Source organism: Salmo salar, chromosome ssa26 (assembly GCF_905237065.1).
Source record: "Salmo salar chromosome ssa26, Ssal_v3.1, whole genome shotgun sequence".
Lineage (NCBI taxonomy): Eukaryota > Metazoa > Chordata > Actinopteri > Salmoniformes > Salmonidae > Salmo > Salmo salar.
The window spans coordinates 54,013,538-54,031,486 of record NC_059467.1 but is presented as its reverse complement, the minus strand read 5'-3'; the positions used below and the strand labels follow the sequence as shown (position 1 = coordinate 54,031,486).

General features: G+C 48.3%; 1 protein-coding gene across 5 annotated transcripts in view; it reads right to left on the bottom strand.

Annotated features, from left to right (window-relative positions):
- The window catches only part of LOC106588126 (palmitoyltransferase ZDHHC7), a 50,473-nt gene extending 32,892 nt beyond the window's left edge, over nucleotides 1-17,581 (bottom strand). For all 5 annotated transcript variants that reach the window (XM_045709081.1, XM_045709083.1, XM_045709082.1 and 2 more), the window contains exons 1-2: nucleotides 17,024-17,581; nucleotides 4,950-5,279 (exon numbers count right to left, since the gene is read on the bottom strand). In XM_045709081.1, coding sequence (XP_045565037.1) covers nucleotides 4,950-5,273 — 324 coding nt within the window. In that variant the 5' untranslated portion in view covers nucleotides 5,274-5,279; nucleotides 17,024-17,581. The remainder of the gene's footprint in view (nucleotides 1-4,949; nucleotides 5,280-17,023) is intronic.
- Nucleotides 17,582-17,949: the final 368 nt, after the last annotated feature.

The following is a 17,949-nucleotide window of genomic DNA, read 5'->3' as shown; positions in this document are numbered from 1 at the left end:
GGAGACATCAACCTATATAGTCTTTACCCTGAGGAGACATCAACCTATATAGTCTTTACCCTGAGGAGACATCAACCTATATAGTCTTTACCCTGAGGAAACATCAACCTATATAGTCTTTACCCTGAGGAGACATCAACCTATATAGTCTTTACCCTGAGGAGACATCAACCTATATAGTCTTTACCCTGAGGAGACATCAACCTATATAGTCTTTACCCTGAGGAGACATCAACCTATATAGTCTTTACCCTGAGGAGACATCAACCTATATAGTCTTTACCCTGAGGAGAGGAGACATCAACCTATATAGTCTTTATCCTGAGGAGACATCAACCTATATAGTCTTTACCCTGAGGAGACATCAACCTATATAGTCTTTACCCTGAGGAGACATCAACCTATATAGTCTTTACCCTGATGAGACATCAACCTATATAGTCTTTACCCTGAGGAGACATCAACCTATATAGTCTTTACCCTGAGGAGAGCAGACAGCAACCTATATAGTCTTTACCCTGAGGAGACATCAACCTATATAGTCTTTACCCTGAGGAGGAAACATCAACCTATATAGTCTTTACCCTGAGGAGACATCAACCTATATAGTCTTTACCCTGAGGAGACATCAACCTATATAGTCTTTACCCTGAGGAGAGGAGACATCAACCTATATAGTCTTTACCCTGAGGAGACATCAACCTATATAGTCTTTACCCTGAGGAGACATCAACCTATATAGTCTTTACCCTGATGAGACATCAACCTATATAGTCTTTACCCTGAGGAGAGGAGACATCAACCTATATAGTCTTTACCCTGAGGAAAGGAGACATCAACCTATATAGTCTTTACCCTGAGGAGACATCAACCTATATAGTCTTTACCCTGAGGAGACATCAACCTATATAGTCTTTACCCTGAGGAGACATCAACCTATATAGTCTTTACCCTGAGGAGAGGAGACATCAACCTATATAGTCTTTACCCTGAGGAGACATCAACCTATATAGTCTTTACCCTGAGGAGACATCAACCTATATAGTCTTTACCCTGAGGAGACATCAACCTATATAGTCTTTACCCTGAGGAGAGGAAACATCAACCTATATAGTCTTTACCCTGAGGAGACATCAACCTATATAGTCTTTACCCTGAGGAGACATCAACCTATATAGTCTTTACCCTGAGGAGACATCAACCTATATAGTCTTTACCCTGAGGAGAGGAGACATCAACCTATATAGTCTTTACCCTGAGGAGACATCAACCTATATAGTCTTTACCCTGAGGAAACATCAACCTATATAGTCTTTACCCTGAGGAGACATCAACCTATATAGTCTTTACCCTGAGGAGACATCAACCTATATAGTCTTTACCCTGAGGAGACATCAACCTATATAGTCTTTACCCTGAGGAGACATCAACCTATATAGTCTTTACCCTGAGGAGAGGAGACATCAACCTATATAGTCTTTACCCTGAGGAGACATCAACCTATATAGTCTTTACCCTGAGGAGACATCAACCTATATAGTCTTTACCCTGAGGAGACATCAACCTATATAGTCTTTACCCTGAGGAGACATCAACCTATATAGTCTTTACCCTGAGGAAACATCAACCTATATAGTCTTTACCCTGAGGAGAGGAGACATCAACCTATATAGTCTTTACCCTGAGGAGACATCAACCTATATAGTCTTTACCCTGAGGAGACATCAACCTATATAGTCTTTACCCTGAGGAGACATCAACCTATATAGTCTTTACCCTGAGGAGACATCAACCTATATAGTCTTTACCCTGACAGACTAGTGCTGCAGGAACAGACAGACTGACTGACTCACCCTACCAGGAGACTGTCTCCTTCTCCCAGGGAGAGTCCGTCCCTGTCCTCACAGAGACAGACTTCTCATCGTTCTGAGGTGCTCCATTGACCAGAGCCTCCCACCGCCTCGTCTCTCTCTCCTTCCTTCCCCCCCCCCCGTCTTGTCTCTCCTTCCTCCCTCCCCCTCCGTCTTGTCTCTCCTTCCTCCCTCCGTCTTGTCTCTCCTTCCTCCCCCTCCGTCTTGTCTCTCCTTCCTTCCTTCCACCGCCTCGTCTCTCTCTCCTTCCTCCGCCTCGTCTCTCTCTCCTTCCTCCCTCCCCCTCCGTCTTGTCTCTCCTTCCTCCCTCCGTCTTGTCTCTCCTTCCTCCCCCCCCGTCTTGTCTCTCCTTCCTCCCCCCGTCTTGTCTGTCCTTCCTTCCTCCCTCCGTCTTGTCTCTCCTTCCTTCCTCCCTCCGTCTTGTCTCTCCTTCCTTCCTCCCTCCGTCTTGTCTCTCCTTCCTCCTCCCTCCGTCTTGTCTCTCCCTCCTCCCTCCGTCTTGTCTCTCCTTCCTCCTCCCTCCGTCTTGTCTCTCCTTCCTCCTCCCTCCGTCTTGTCTCTCCTTCCTCCTCCCTCCGTCTTGTCTCTCCTTCCTCCTCCCTCCGTCTTGTCTCTCCTTCCTCCTCCCTCCGTCTTGTCTCTCCTTCCTCCTCCCTCCGTCTTGTCTCTCCTTCCTCCTCCCTCCGTCTTGTCTCTCCCTCCTCCTCCCTCCGTCTTGTCTCTCCTTCCTCCTCCCTCCGTCTTGTCTCTCCTTCCTCCTCCCTCCGTCTTGTCTCTCCTTCCTCCTCCCTCCGTCTTGTCTCTCCTTCCTCCTCCCTCCGTCTTGTCTCTCCTTCCTCCTCCCTCCGTCTTGTCTCTCCTTCCTCCCCCCTCCGTCTTGTCTCTCCTTCCTCCTCCCTCCGTCTTGTCTCTCCTTCCTCCCCCTCCGTCTTGTCTCTCCTTCCTTCCTTCCACCGCCTCGTCTCTCTCTCCTTCCTCCGCCTCGTCTCTCTCTCCTTCCTCCGCCTCGTCTCTCTCTCCTTCCTCCCTCCGTCTTGTCTCTCCTTCCTCCCCCCCGTCTTGTCTCTCCTTCCTCCTCCCTCCGTCTTGTCTCTCCTTCCTTCCTCCCTCCGTCTTGTCTCTCCTTCCTCCTCCCTCCGTCTTGTCTCTCCTTCCTCCTCCCTCCGTCTTGTCTCTCCTTCCTCCTCCCTCCGTCTTGTCTCTCCCTCCTCCCTCCGTCTTGTCTCTCCTTCCTCCCCCTCCGTCTTGTCTCTCCTTCCTCCCCCTCCGTCTTGTCTCTCCTTCCTCCACCTCCGTCGTCTCTCCTTCCTCCCCTCCGTCTTGTCTCTCCTTCCTCCCCCTCCGTCTTGTCTCTCCTTCCTCCCCCTCCGTCTTGTCTCTCCTTCCTCCCCCTCCGTCTTGTCTCTCCTTCCTCCCCCTCCGTCTTGTCTCTCCTTCCTCCTCCCTCCGTCTTGTCTCTCCTTCCTCCTCCCTCCGTCTTGTCTCTCCCTCCTCCCTCCGTCTTGTCTCTCCTTCCTCCCTCCCCCTCCGTCTTGTCTCTCCTTCCTCCCTCCCCCTCCGTCTTGTCTCTCCTTCCTCCCTCCCCTCCGTCTTGTCTCTCCTTCCTCCCCCTCCGTCTTGTCTCTCCTTCCTCCTCCCTCCGTCTTGTCTCTCCTTCCTCCCCCTCCGTCTTGTCTCTCCTTCCTCCTCCCTCCGTCTTGTCTCTCCTTCCTCCTCCCTCCGTCTTGTCTCTCCTTCCTCCTCCCTCCGTCTTGTCTCTCCTTCCTCCTCCCTCCGTCTTGTCTCTCCTTCCTCCTCCCTCCGTCTTGTCTCTCCTTCCTCCTCCCTCCGTCTTGTCTCTCCTTCCTCCTCCTTCCGTCTTGTCTCTCCCTCCCCCTCCGTCTTGTCTCTCCTTCCTCCTCCCTCCGTCTTGTCTCTCCCTCCTCCCTCCGTCTTGTCTCTCCTTCCTCCCTCCCCCTCCGTCTTGTCTCTCCTTCCTCCTCCCTCCGTCTTGTCTCTCCTTCCTCCTCCCTCCGTCTTGTCTCTCCTTCCTCCTCCCTCCGTCTTGTCTCTCCTTCCTCCCCCTCCGTCTTGTCTCTCCTTCCTCCTCCCTCCGTCTTGTCTCTCCTTCCTCCTCCCTCCGTCTTGTCTCTCCTTCCTCCCCCCTCCGTCTTGTCTCTCCTTCCTCCTCCCTCCGTCTTGTCTCTCCTTCCTCCTCCCTCCGTCTTGTCTCTACTTCCTCCTCCCTCCGTCTTGTCTCTCCTTCCTCCTCCCTCCGTCTTGTCTCTCCCTCCTCCCTCCGTCTTGTCTCTCCTTCCTCCCTCCCCCTCCGTCTTGTCTCTCCTTCTTCCTCCCTCCGTCTTGTCTCTCCTTCCTCCCCCTCCGTCTTGTCTCTCCTTCCTCCTCCCTCCGTCTTGTCTCTCCTTCCGTCTTGTCTCTCCTTCCTCCCCTCCGTCTTGTCTCTCCTTCCTCCTCCCTCCGTCTTGTCTCTCCTTCCTCCTCCCTCCGTCTTGTCTCTACTTCCTCCTCCCTCCGTCTTGTCTCTCCTTCCTCCTCCCTCCGTCTTGTCTCTCCCTCCTCCCTCCGTCTTGTCTCTCCTTCCTCCCCCTCCGTCTTGTCTCTCCCTCCTCCCTCCGTCTTGTCTCTACTTCCTCCTCCCTCCGTCTTGTCTCTCCTTCCTCCTCCCTCCGTCTTGTCTCTCCCTCCTCCTCCCTCCGTCTTGTCTCTCCCTCCTCCTCCCCTCCGTCTTGTCTCTCCCTCCTCCTCCCTCCGTCTTGTCTCTCCTTCCTCCTCCCTCCGTCTTGTCTCTCCTTCCTCCTCCCTCCGTCTTGTCTCTCCCTCCTCCTCCCTCCGTCTTGTCTCTCCCTCCTCCCTCCGTCTTGTCTCTCCTTCCTCCTCCCTCCGTCTTGTCTCTCCTTCCTCCTCCCTCCGTCTTGTCTCTCCCTCCTCCCTCCGTCTTGTCTCTCCCTCCTCCTCCCTCCGTCTTGTCTCTCCCTCCTCCTCCCTCCGTCTTGTCTCTCCTTCCTCCTCCCTCCGTCTTGTCTCTCCCTCCTCCCTCCGTCTTGTCTCTCCTTCCGTCTGCTCCCTCTAACTTCTCACCGGGTCTGAAAGCATGGCACGTAGATGCGAGGCCAGCGCCATGACAGCCAGGAAGTTAAACAACGCTCCGTTGATCACGGAATACCACAAGCTCTTGTTTGGCAGCAGCATCACCAGATTGACCACAAAGTCAGCGTAAAGGACCAACAACCAGGTCACCACACCACAGACTATACCACAGCCGTCCTGGATGAACCACAGGCTGTCCTGGTCAGCCGTGGGAAACAGAGGACCAGCTCGTCCGGCAGCCTCGGGGTCATCGTCAGCTGACAGCAGGGGTCGCTGCTGCTCTGTGTCACGCTGCCGTTGGCCTGAAGACTGCATCCTGCCCTGGAAGGAAGGAAGGAAGGAAGGAAGGAAGGAAGGAAGGAAGGAAGGAAGGAAGGAAGGAAGGAAGGAAGGAAGGAAGGAAGGAAGGAAGGAAGGAAGGAAGGAGAGAAAAGGAATCAGAAATAGTCATTTACCAAAAGTCGATTTCATGGCTCCTCAAAATTGTATTCTACCCTTCTACCACAGTCCATTAACTACAGTCCATTAACTACAGTCCATTAACTACAGGACCACAGTCCATTAACTACAGTCCATTAACTACAGGACCACAGTCCCTTAACTACAGTCCATTAACTACAGTCCATTAACTACAGGACCACAGTCCATTAACTACAGTCCATTAACTACAGGACTACAGTCCATTAACTACAGTCCATTAACTACAGGACCACAGTCCCTTAACTACAGTCCATTAACTACAGGACCACAGTCCATTAACTACAGTCCATTAACTACAGGACCACAGTCCATTAACTACAGGACCACAGTCCCTTAACTACAGTCCATTAACTACAGTCCATTAACTACAGGACCACAGTCCCTTAACTACAGTCCATTAACTACAGTCCATTAACTACAGGACCACAGTCCATTAACTACAGTCCATTAACTACAGGACCACAGTCCCTTAACTACAGTCCATTAACTACAGTCCATTAACTACAGGACCACAGTCCATTAACTACAGTCCATTAACTACAGTCCATTAACTACAGGACCACAGTCAATTAACTACAGGACCACAGTCCCTTAACTACAGTCCATTAACTACAGTCCATTAACTACAGGACCACAGTCCATTAACTACAGTCCATTAACTACAGTCCATTAACTACAGGACCACAGTCAATTAACTACAGGACCACAGTCCCTTAACTACAGTCCATTAACTACAGGACCACAGTCCCTTAACTACAGTCCATTAACTACAGTCCATTAACTACAGGACCACAGTCCATTAACTACAGTCCATTAACTACAGGACCACAGTCCCTTAACTACAGTCCATTAACTACAGGACCACAGTCCATTAACTACAGTCCATTAACTACAGGACCACAGTCCCTTAACTACAGTCCATTAACTACAGGACCACAGTCCATTAACTACAGGACCACAGTCCATTAACTACAGGACCACAGTCCATTAACTACAGGACCACAGTCCATTAACTACAGGACCACAGTCCATTAACTACAGGACCACAGTCCATTAACTACAGGACCACAGTCCATTAACTACAGGACCACAGTCCATTAACTACAGGACCACAGTCCATTAACTACAGGACCACAGTCCGTTAACTACAGTCCATTAACTACAGGACCACAGTCCGTTAACTACAGGACCACAGTCCATTAACTACAGGACCACAGTCCGTTAACTACAGGACCACAGTCCGTTAACTACAGGACCACAGTCAGTTAACTACAGGCCCACAGTCAGTTAACTACAGGCCCACAGTCAGTTAACTACAGGACCACAGTCCGTTAACTACAGTCCATTAACTACAGGACCACAGTCCGTTAACTACAGGACCACAGTCCATTAACTACAGGACCACAGTCAATTAACTACAGGACCACAGTCCATTAACTACAGGACCACAGTCCATTAACTACAGGACCACAGTCCATTAACTACAGGACCACAGTCCATTAACTACAGGACCACAGTCCATTAACTACAGGACCACAGTCCATTAACTACAGGACCACAGTCCATTAACTACAGGACCACAGTCCATTAACTACAGGACCACAGTCCATTAACTACAGGACCACAGTCCATTAACTACAGGACCACAGTCCATTAACTACAGTCCATTAACTACAGTCCATTAACTACAGGACCACAGTCCGTTAACTACAGGACCACAGTCCATTAACTACAGTCCATTAACTACAGGACCACAGTCCATTAACTACAGGACCACAGTCCATTAACTACAGTCCATTAACTACAGGACCACAGTCCGTTAACTACAGGACCACAGTCCATTAACTACAGGACCACAGTCCATTAACTACAGTCCATTAACTACAGGACCACAGTCCGTTAACTACAGGACCACAGTCCATTAACTACAGGACCACAGTCAATTAACTACAGGACCACAGTCCGTTAACTACAGGACCACAGTCCATTAACTACAGTCCATTAACTACAGTCCATTAACTACAGGATGCTATAAAGCATTATGTCCATCAGCATAGAGGCTATAAAGCATTATGTCCATCAGTGTAGAGACTATAAAGCATTATGTCCATCAGTGTAGAAGCTATAAAGCATTATGTTCATCAGCATAGAGGCTATAAAGCATTATGTCCATCAGCGTAGAGGCTATAAAGCATTATGTCTATCAGTGTAGAGGCTATAAAGCATTATGTCCATCAGCATAGAGTCTATAAAGCATTATGTCCATCAGTGTAGAGGCTATAAAGCATTATGTCCATCAGCGTAGAGGCTATAAAGCATTATGTCTATCAGTGTAGAGGCTATAAAGCATTATGTCCATCAGTGAAGAGGCTATAAAGCATTATGTCCATCAGCATAGAGGCTATAAAGCATTATGTCCATCAGTGTAGAGGCTATAAAGCATTATGTCCATCAGCATAGAGGCTATAAAGCATTATGTCCATCAGCGTAGAGGCTATAAAGCATTATGTCCATCAGTGTAGAGGCTATAAAGCATTATGTCCATCAGCATAGAGGCTATAAAGCATTATGTCCATCAGTGTAGAGGCTATAAAGCATTATGTCCATCAGTGTAGAGGCTATAAAGCATTATGTCCATCAGCATAGAGGCTATAAAGCATTATGTCCATCAGCGTAGAGGCTATAAAGCATTATGTCCATCAGTGAAGAGGCTATAAAGCATTATGTCCATCAGTGTAGAGGCTATAAAGCATTATGTCCATCAGTGAAGAGGCTATAAAGCATTCTGTCCATCAGCGTAGAGGCTATAAAGCATTATGTCCGTCAGTGTAGAGGCTATAAAGCATTATGTCCATCAGTGTAGAGGCTATAAAGCATTATGTCCATCAGCATAGAGGCTATAAAGCATTATGTCCATCAGCGTAGAGGCTATAAAGCATTATGTCCATCAGTGTAGAGGCTATAAAGCATTATGTCCATCAGTGAAGAGACTATAAAGCATTATGTCCATCAGTGAAGAGGCTATAAAGCATTATGTCCATCAGCATAGAGGCTATAAAGCATTATGTCTATCAGTGTAGAGGCTATAAAGCATTATGTCCATCAGCGTAGAGGCTATAAAGCATTATGTCCATCAGTGTAGAGGCTATAAAGCATTATGTCCATCAGTGAAGAGGCTATAAAGCATTATGTCCATCAGTGTAGAGGCTATAAAGCATTATGTCCATCAGTGTAGAGACTATAAAGCATTATGTCCATCAGTGAAGAGGCTATAAAGCATTATGTCCATCAGTGTAGAGACTATAAAGCATTATGTACATCAGTGAAGAGGCTATAAAGCATTATGTCCATCAGTTCCCAGCCCTACTGCCTTCATCTCCATGTATCCTTCCACCCCAGTCCCTTGTGGAGCGCAGCTCTGTCTGTCTGACTCCTGTCTAAATGGGTCAGACTGTGGAACAGTCCCTGAACAACCAGCCAACCAGGTGACCCAGCTTCTTGGTCACCGCTAACTGGGTCTCTCACACCCGTAAAGCAACAGCCAGGTGACCCAGCTTCTTGGTCACCGCTAACTGGGTCTCTCACACCCGTAAAGCAACAGCCAACCAGGTGACCCAGCTTCTTGGTCACCACTAACTGGGTCTCTCACACCCGTAAAGCAACAGCCAACCAGGTGACCCAGCTTCTTAGTCACCACTAACTGGGTCTCTCACACCCGTAAAGCAACAGCCAGGTGACCCAGCTTCTTAGTCACCACTAACTGGGTCTCTCACACCCGTAAAGCAACAGCCAGGTGACCCAGCTTCTTAGTCACCGCTAACTGGGTCTCTCACACCCGTAAAGCAACAGCCAGGTGACCCAGCTTCTTAGTCACCACTAACTGGGTCTCTCACACCCGTAAAGCAACAGCCAGGTGACCCAGCTTCTTAGTCACCACTAACTGGGTCTCTCACACCCGTAAAGCAACAGCCAGGTGACCCAGCTTCTTAGTCACCGCTAACTGGGTCTCTCACACCCGTAAAGCAACAGCCAGGTGACCCAGCTTCTTAGTCACCACTAACTGGGTCTCTCACACCCGTAAAGCAACAGCCAGGTGACCCAGCTTCTTAGTCACCGCTAACTGGGTCTCTCACACCCGTAAAGCAACAGCCAGGTGACCCAGCTTCTTAGTCACCGCTAACTGGGTCTCTCACACCCGTAAAGCAACAGCCAGGTGACCCAGCTTCTTAGTCACCGCTAACTGGGTCTCTCACACCCGTAAAGCAACAGCCAGGTGACCCAGCTTCTTAGTCACCACTAACTGGGTCTTTCTCACACCTGTAAAGCAACAGCCAGGTGACCCAGCTTCTTAGTCACCGCTAACTGGGTCTCTCACACCCGTAAAGCAACAGCCAGGTGACCCAGCTTCTTAGTCACCACTAACTGGGTCTCTCACACCCGTAAAGCAACAGCCAGGTGACCCAGCTTCTTAGTCACCGCTAACTGGGTCTCTCACACCCGTAAAGCAACAGCCAGGTGACCCAGCTTCTTAGTCACCGCTAACTGGGTCTTTCTCACACCTGTAAAGCAACAGCCAGGTGACCCAGCTTCTTAGTCACCACTAACAACTGGGTCTTTCTCACACCTGTAAAGCAACAGCCAACCAGGTGACCCAGCTTCTTAGTCACCAATAACTGGGTCTTTCTCACACCTGTAAAGCAACAGCCAGGTGACCCAGCTTCTTAGTCACCACTAACTGGGTCTCTCACACCCGTAAAGCAACAGCCAGGTGACCCAGCTTCTTAGTCACCACTAACTGGGTCTCTCACACCCGTAAAGCAACAGCCAGGTGACCCAGCTTCTTAGTCACCACTAACTGGGTCTCTCACACCCGTAAAGCAACAGCCAGGTGACCCAGCTTCTTAGTCACCACTAACTGGGTCTCTCACACCCGTAAAGCAACAGCCAGGTGACCCAGCTTCTTAGTCACCACTAACTGGGTCTCTCACACCCGTAAAGCAACAGCCAGGTGACCCAGCTTCTTAGTCACCGCTAACTGGGTCTCTCACACCCGTAAAGCAACAGCCAGGTGACCCAGCTTCTTAGTCACCACTAACTGGGTCTCTCACACCCGTAAAGCAACAGCCAGGTGACCCAGCTTCTTAGTCACCGCTAACTGGGTCTCTCACACCCGTAAAGCAACAGCCAGGTGACCCAGCTTCTTAGTCACCGCTAACTGGGTCTTTCTCACACCTGTAAAGCAACAGCCAGGTGACCCAGCTTCTTAGTCACCGCTAACTGGGTCTCTCACACCCGTAAAGCAACAGCCAGGTGACCCAGCTTCTTAGTCACCGCTAACTGGGTCTCTCACACCCGTAAAGCAACAGCCAGGTGACCCAGCTTCTTAGTCCCCGCTAACTGGGTCTCTCACACCCGTAAAGCAACAGCCAGGTGACCCAGCTTCTTAGTCACCGCTAACTGGGTCTTTCTCACACCTGTAAAGCAACAGCCAGGTGACCCAGCTTCTTAGTCACCACTAACAACTGGGTCTTTCTCACACCTGTAAAGCAACAGCCAACCAGGTGACCCAGCTTCTTAGTCACCAATAACTGGGTCTTTCTCACACCTGTAAAGCAACAGCCAGGTGACCCAGCTTCTTAGTCACCACTAACTGGGTCTCTCACACCCGTAAAGCAACAGCCAGGTGACCCAGCTTCTTAGTCACCACTAACTGGGTCTCTCACACCCGTAAAGCAACAGCCAGGTGACCCAGCTTCTTAGTCACCACTAACTGGGTCTCTCACACCCGTAAAGCAACAGCCAGGTGACCCAGCTTCTTAGTCACCACTAACTGGGTCTCTCACACCCGTAAAGCAACAGCCAGGTGACCCAGCTTCTTAGTCACCACTAACTGGGTCTCTCACACCCGTAAAGCAACAGCCAGGTGACCCAGCTTCTTAGTCACCACTAACTGGGTCTCTCACACCCGTAAAGCAACAGCCAGGTGACCCAGCTTCTTAGTCACCACTAACTGGGTCTCTCACACCCGTAAAGCAACAGCCAGGTGACCCAGCTTCTTAGTCACCGCTAACTGGGTCTCTCACACCCGTAAAGCAACAGCCAGGTGACCCAGCTTCTTAGTCACCGCTAACTGGGTCTCTCACACCCGTAAAGCAACAGCCAGGTGACCCAGCTTCTTAGTCACCGCTAACTGGGTCTCTCACACCCGTAAAGCAACAGCCAGGTGACCCAGCTTCTTAGTCACCGCTAACTGGGTCTTTCTCACACCTGTAAAGCAACATTAGTGATCAGAGTGAGACATTCTCCCTAACAGAGACAATCCCACTCCACTACATACTATTCTGAAAAGGCAATAACACACCACTGTAAAGCAGATAGAATAGAACCAAGTATCAGACCTGGTACCTGGTACCCATCACTACAACACAGGAATAGAACCAAGAATCACACCTGGTACCCATCACTACAACACAGGAATAGAACCAAGATTCACACCTGGTACCCATCACTACAACACAGGAATAGAACCAAGAATCACACCTGGTACCTGGTACCCATCACTACAACACAGGAATAGAACCAAGAATCACCTGGTACCCATCACTACAACACAGGAATAGAACCAAGAACCACCTGGTACCCATCACTACAACACAGGAATAGAACCAAGAATCACCTGGTACCTGGTACCCATCACTACAACACAGGACTAGAACCAAGAATCACACCTGGTACCCATCACTACAACACAGGACTAGAACCAAGAATCACACCTGGTACCCATCACTACAACACAGGACTAGAACCAAGAATCAACCTGGTACCTGGTACCCATCACTACAACACAGGACTAGAACCAAGAACCACCTGGTACCCATCACTACAACACAGGACTAGAACCAAGAATCACCTGGTACCCATCACTACAACACAGGAATAGAACCAAGAATCACACCTGGTACCCATCACTACAACACAGGAATAGAACCAAGAACCACCTGGTACCCATCACTACAACACAGGAATAGAACCAAGAATCACACCTGGTACCCATCACTACAACACAGGACTAGAACCAAGAATCAACCTGGTACCCATCACTACAACACAGGACTAGAACCAAGAATCAACCTGGTACCCATCACTACAACACAGGACTAGAACCAAGATTCACACCTGGTACCCATCACTACAACACAGGAATAGAACCAAGAATCACACCTGGTACCCATCACTACAACACAGGACTAGAACCAAGAATCAACCTGGTACCCATCACTACAACACAGGAATAGAACCAAGAATCTAAGTGACTTTCAGCGTGACCCCTAATGTGTCGCTCCGTCACATATTTGTGTATTACAAGGGTTTAAAAGTAAAGTTAACGATTTTAAACCCCAGAAAGGCTATTTTTAATGGGGGGGGGGAAGTGCTCTCTGGACAGATGTAGCTGCATTGATTCCCCCGTGTCTAGTGAGAGGCAGAAGGCAGGGCCATTGGACTGGCCAATCCATGTGGACACGAGCCCCATTAAGGATCAAATCAAATGTATTTATAAAGCCCTTCTTACATCAGCTGATATCTCAAAGTACTGTAACAGAAACCCAGCCTAACCCCCCCAAAAATAGCAAGCAATGCAGGTGTAGAACCCTATTCCCTATATAGTTCACTACTTTAGACCTTGTCCCCTTTTAGACCTGGTGAAAAGTAGTGCACTACATAGTCAGCTGTCTCCTATCCCCACCAGCCCTGTTTAACCTTGTAGGTCTCCCTTCAGCCATGTCACTGTACTGCACACACCAAGACACCAAGACTAGACCAGGTCACCACCAAGACTAGACCAGCTGCCCAGCGAGCTTCTTGATGCCATCTACACTGGCTTAGTGAAACAAGGTAAGTCATGTTTCAGAACAATGAGAGGACATATAGGCCTAGCGGTCAGTGCAGGTCACCACAGCAACAACTAGCCTAGCGTCAGCGCAGGTCACCGCAGCAACAACTAGCCTAGCGTCAGCGCAGGTCACCGCAGCAACAACTAGCCTAGCGTCAGCGCAGGTCACCACAGCAACAACTAGCCTAGCGTCAGTGCAGGTCACCGCAGCAACAACTAGCCTAGCGTCAGTGCAGGTCACCGCAGCAACAACCTGGTAGAACCAGCCTAGCGTCAGTGCAGGTCACCGCAGCAACAACTAGCCTAGCGTCAGTGCAGGTCAGCGCAGCAACAACTAGCCTAGCGTCAGTGCAGGTCACCACAGCAACAACTAGTCTAGCATCAGTGCAGGTCACCACAGCAACAACATCTACTATCACAACTATATGAGTTGTCGTAGGTATCTGACCTCGTCAGAGCATCACCCCCAGTACAGCCTAGGTATCTGACCTCATCAGAGCATCACCCCCAGTACAGCCTAGGTATCTGATCTCGTCAGAGCATCACCCCAGTACAGCCTAGGTATCTGACCTCGTCAGAGCATCACCCCCAGTACAGATCATTTTGTAAGTCAGTCTGGATAAGAGCGTCTGCTTAATGACTGAAACGTAGACATCATTAACTGGTCTTTGTGCGAGACGTTGATGTTACTGAACTCCCTGTTCAAACAGTTGGCACACAGTTCAGACACTCATCGGTACAAGACATGCCACCAGAGGTCTCTTCGCAGTCCGCAGGTCCAGAACAGACTGGGAAACACACAGTTCAGACACTCATCGGTACAAGACATGCAACCAGAGGTCTCTTCACAGTCCGCAGGTCCAGAACAGACTGGGAAACACACAGTTCAGAGACCCATCGGTACAAGACATGCAACCAGAGGTCTCTTCACAGTCCGCAGGTCCAGAACAGACTGGGAAACACACAGTTCAGAGACCCATCGGTACAAGACATGCAACCAGAGGTCTCTTCACAGTCCGCAGGTCCAGAACAGACTGGGAAACACACAGTTCAGAGACCCATCGGTACAAGACATGCAACCAGAGGTCTCTTCACAGTCCGCAGGTCCAGAACAGACTGGGAAACACAAGTTCAGAGACCCATCGGTACAAGACATACAACCAGAGGTCTCTTCACAGTCCGCAGGTCCAGAACAGACTGGGAAACACACAGTTCAGAGACCCATCGGTACAAGACATACAACCAGAGGTCTCTTCACAGTCCGCAGGTCCAGAACAGACTGGGAATCACACAGTTCAGAGACCCATCGGTACAAGACATACCACCAGAGGTCTCTTCACAGTCCGCAGGTCCAGAACAGACTGGGAATCACACCGTATTAAATCGAGCAATGACTACACGGAACTCTCCGGTAACCCAGGTAACTCAAGCTACCCATAAAACCAGATAAAAGAACACCTTACTGCACATAGGGCTGTGTCTCTTCACAGTCCCATTTCCTACATATTGGAATTTACACTGTATTATGTATTAGATCTAGATGTTGCGTGTATGTACTGATATGTAGGCTGTGAGTGATGTTTTAAATGTATGTATTTCAGTCCTTGACGAATAATGTTGTGTACTATGGATTATGTCACATGGAAGAGTAACTGCTTTTGCTGTCTGTCTGTCTGTCTGTCTGTCTGTCTGTCTGTCTGTCTGTCTGTCTGTCTGTCTGTCTGTCTGTGTGTCTGTGTGTGCTCACAGATTCAACCCAGATCTGCACACTGGCAGCTATCCTTTCCACAACAGCATATTTCCCTGATGGGGACACAAACACACATGTAGCTATATAGCTTTTCTCCCACAGGCCCTGTCTGAAAGTACAAACACATTAAACTACTTGAATCTTAAAGGCCAAATGTGTCCATTTGTGTATAATGTGGTCCAGGCCAGGTTCATGTTAACTAGGCTGAGCATTTCGATGCCAAGAGTTACAATGAGCTTGCCCTGAATAACATAGGGTGTGCGTCCCAAATCACACTATAAAAAGGGACATAGGAAGCCATTTAGGACGCTGTCATATCTAGGCGCAGCTATCCACACAACAAATAGTAGAGAAACAGCACAACTTTGGCTGTAGTATCGGTATCATTCAGTCAAGCTCCACTTCCCTCTGCTGTTGAGGAAACTCAACTCATCTCCTAATAGTCGGGTCTGGTATGTTGTTTACTGTCACACCCATCTTTAAATAGCCTGGACTAGCAGGCTCTTAACACGCAGTGAAAGCCAGTGACAGGTTATAACTATCCCACATGTCACATCGTCTCTTTGCTATACTGTGTACAAGAAGAACAACCTGTCATATCTGTTCTGATCCAGTCCACATCGTCTCTTTGGTGTACAAGAAGAACAACCTGTCCTATCTGTTCTGATCCAGTCCACATCGTCTCTTTGGTGTACAAGAAGAACAACCTGTCATATCTGTTCTGATCCAGTCCACATCGTCTCTTTGGTGTACAAGAAGAACAACCTGTCATATCTGTTCTGATCCAGTCCACATCGTCTCTTTGGTGTACAAGAAGAACAACCTGTCATATCTGTTCTGATCCAGTCCACATCGTCTCTTTGCTATACTGTGTACAAGAAGAACAACCTGTCATATCTGTTCTGATCCAGTCCACATCGTCTCTTTGGTGTACAAGAAGAACAACCTGTCATATCTGTTCTGATCCAGTCCACATCGTCTCTTTGGTGTACAAGAAGAACAACCTGTCATATCTGTTCTGATCCAGTCCACATCGTCTCTTTGATACGTGTACAAGAAGAACAACCTGTCATATCTGTTCTGATCCAGTCCACATCGTCTCTTTGCTATACTGTGTACAAGAAGAGCAACCTGTCATATCTGATCTACTAGCGATTCATTTGATCAGTACTTTCTGAAGAACATTTCATTCTGGTTTGATCATGTTTCTTTAGTAGCTAACGTTACTAGTAACTAATGTGGGGTTTTTTACATTTTTTGCAATATTATTATTATTCCCCACATCTGTTTGAGCGACAAGACACACAACAGCGGATGTATGAACCTGATTAAAATGGTCAATTACATTAGCTAAACAAGCTACAATTATTAACTTCAGAAATCATTCAAACAAATAAGAAAGAAATCGCTATTCACGGGTCGTGATTAACGTTAGCTAGCATTGAAAACATGTTACAACAGTTGCTATTTTTGCCCTTAATTGACCAACATATTGTTCCTAGCTAAATCAAAGCTAGCTAGCCAGTTAGCATAACAACACTACCAATTCTGTTAGCATAGTTACGTTAAACGGCCAAGCTAGCTAGCCAGTTAGCATAACAATACCATCTCATTGTTGTATCTGTGACAACACTACCAATTCTGTTAGCATAGTTAACTGGCCAAGCTAGCTAGCCAGTTAGCATAACAACACTACCAATTCTGTTAGCATAGTTAACTGGCCAAGCTAGCTAGCCAGTTAGCATAACAACACTACCAATTCTGTTAGCATAGTTAACCGGCCAAGCTAGCTAGCCAGTTAGCATAACAACACTACCAATTCTGTTAGCATAGTTACGTTAACCGGCCAAGCTAGCTAGCCAGTTAGCATAACAACACTACCAATTCTGTTAGCATAGTTACGTTAACCGGCCAAGCTAGCTAACGTTATCTGTCGCCTCTTACCACAATGTTCCTTGTTCGAGACCAGATGTATGTCGTCGGTTACATGTTTATACAGTGTGTTATTTTTCATGCCAAAGAAAGCCACAAACAACCACCATCTTCACCCTTCTCTCTCTCTCTCTCTCTCTCTCTCTCTCTCTCCCTCTTCCCACTCTCTCTTTCTCTTTCTCTTCCCCTTCTCTCTCTCAACTCACACCAATGCTAACAGCTGGAGGAATTACTTCCGGGTTGAGCTTCTTCCTGATTGGCCTGTACGATGAGTCGATTGTTGACAACAGAATCGTTTATGGTCCAAATGTATTCTGCTTTGGCCGGTCAGCATTTACGGTGATGCGGTTCTGCAGATGCAGGGCATTCATACTTCTTGCGCTTCGCAGAGCCACAAATACAATGAGACAGACTGATTTCATCAGATGTATAAATGTGAAGTTTCCTCTCACTAGCAAATCTGCTGCTGGTGAGAGGAAGCCCAGTGGCCTGCAGTGGGAGAACATGGAACGAGATGGATTTTAGCCGAAATTCTGCAAATATTCTCATCGTTGAAACAATTGATCTCAATACAGGTTTCTGTTGCCTAAACTTTAATCTGTTACGAACAGAGTGGACTAAGTTTTGTAGACCTTACCCTTTGCCAAAACTTAAAAATAATAATAATACCGTTATTTAGAAGGAGCGCAAAGTCAAATCGAGATTTTGCACACACGCACTACACAGAGTATCCGTTTCCAAACGGAAATGTGCAAAGATATGCTAGAACGAGTAAATAGGATCTTGCTGCCTCGTTCTTGGCTCTGCCCCCTCCTTGCATGTTCTCCCCACTGTGACTCACTTTTCCCCATTGGAAACGACAGGCTGTGGTCTATCTTGGCAGGCTGTGGCAACAGCGCCATCCAGTGGACTAGAGTGGAAGTGCACCTGGGGGTCTC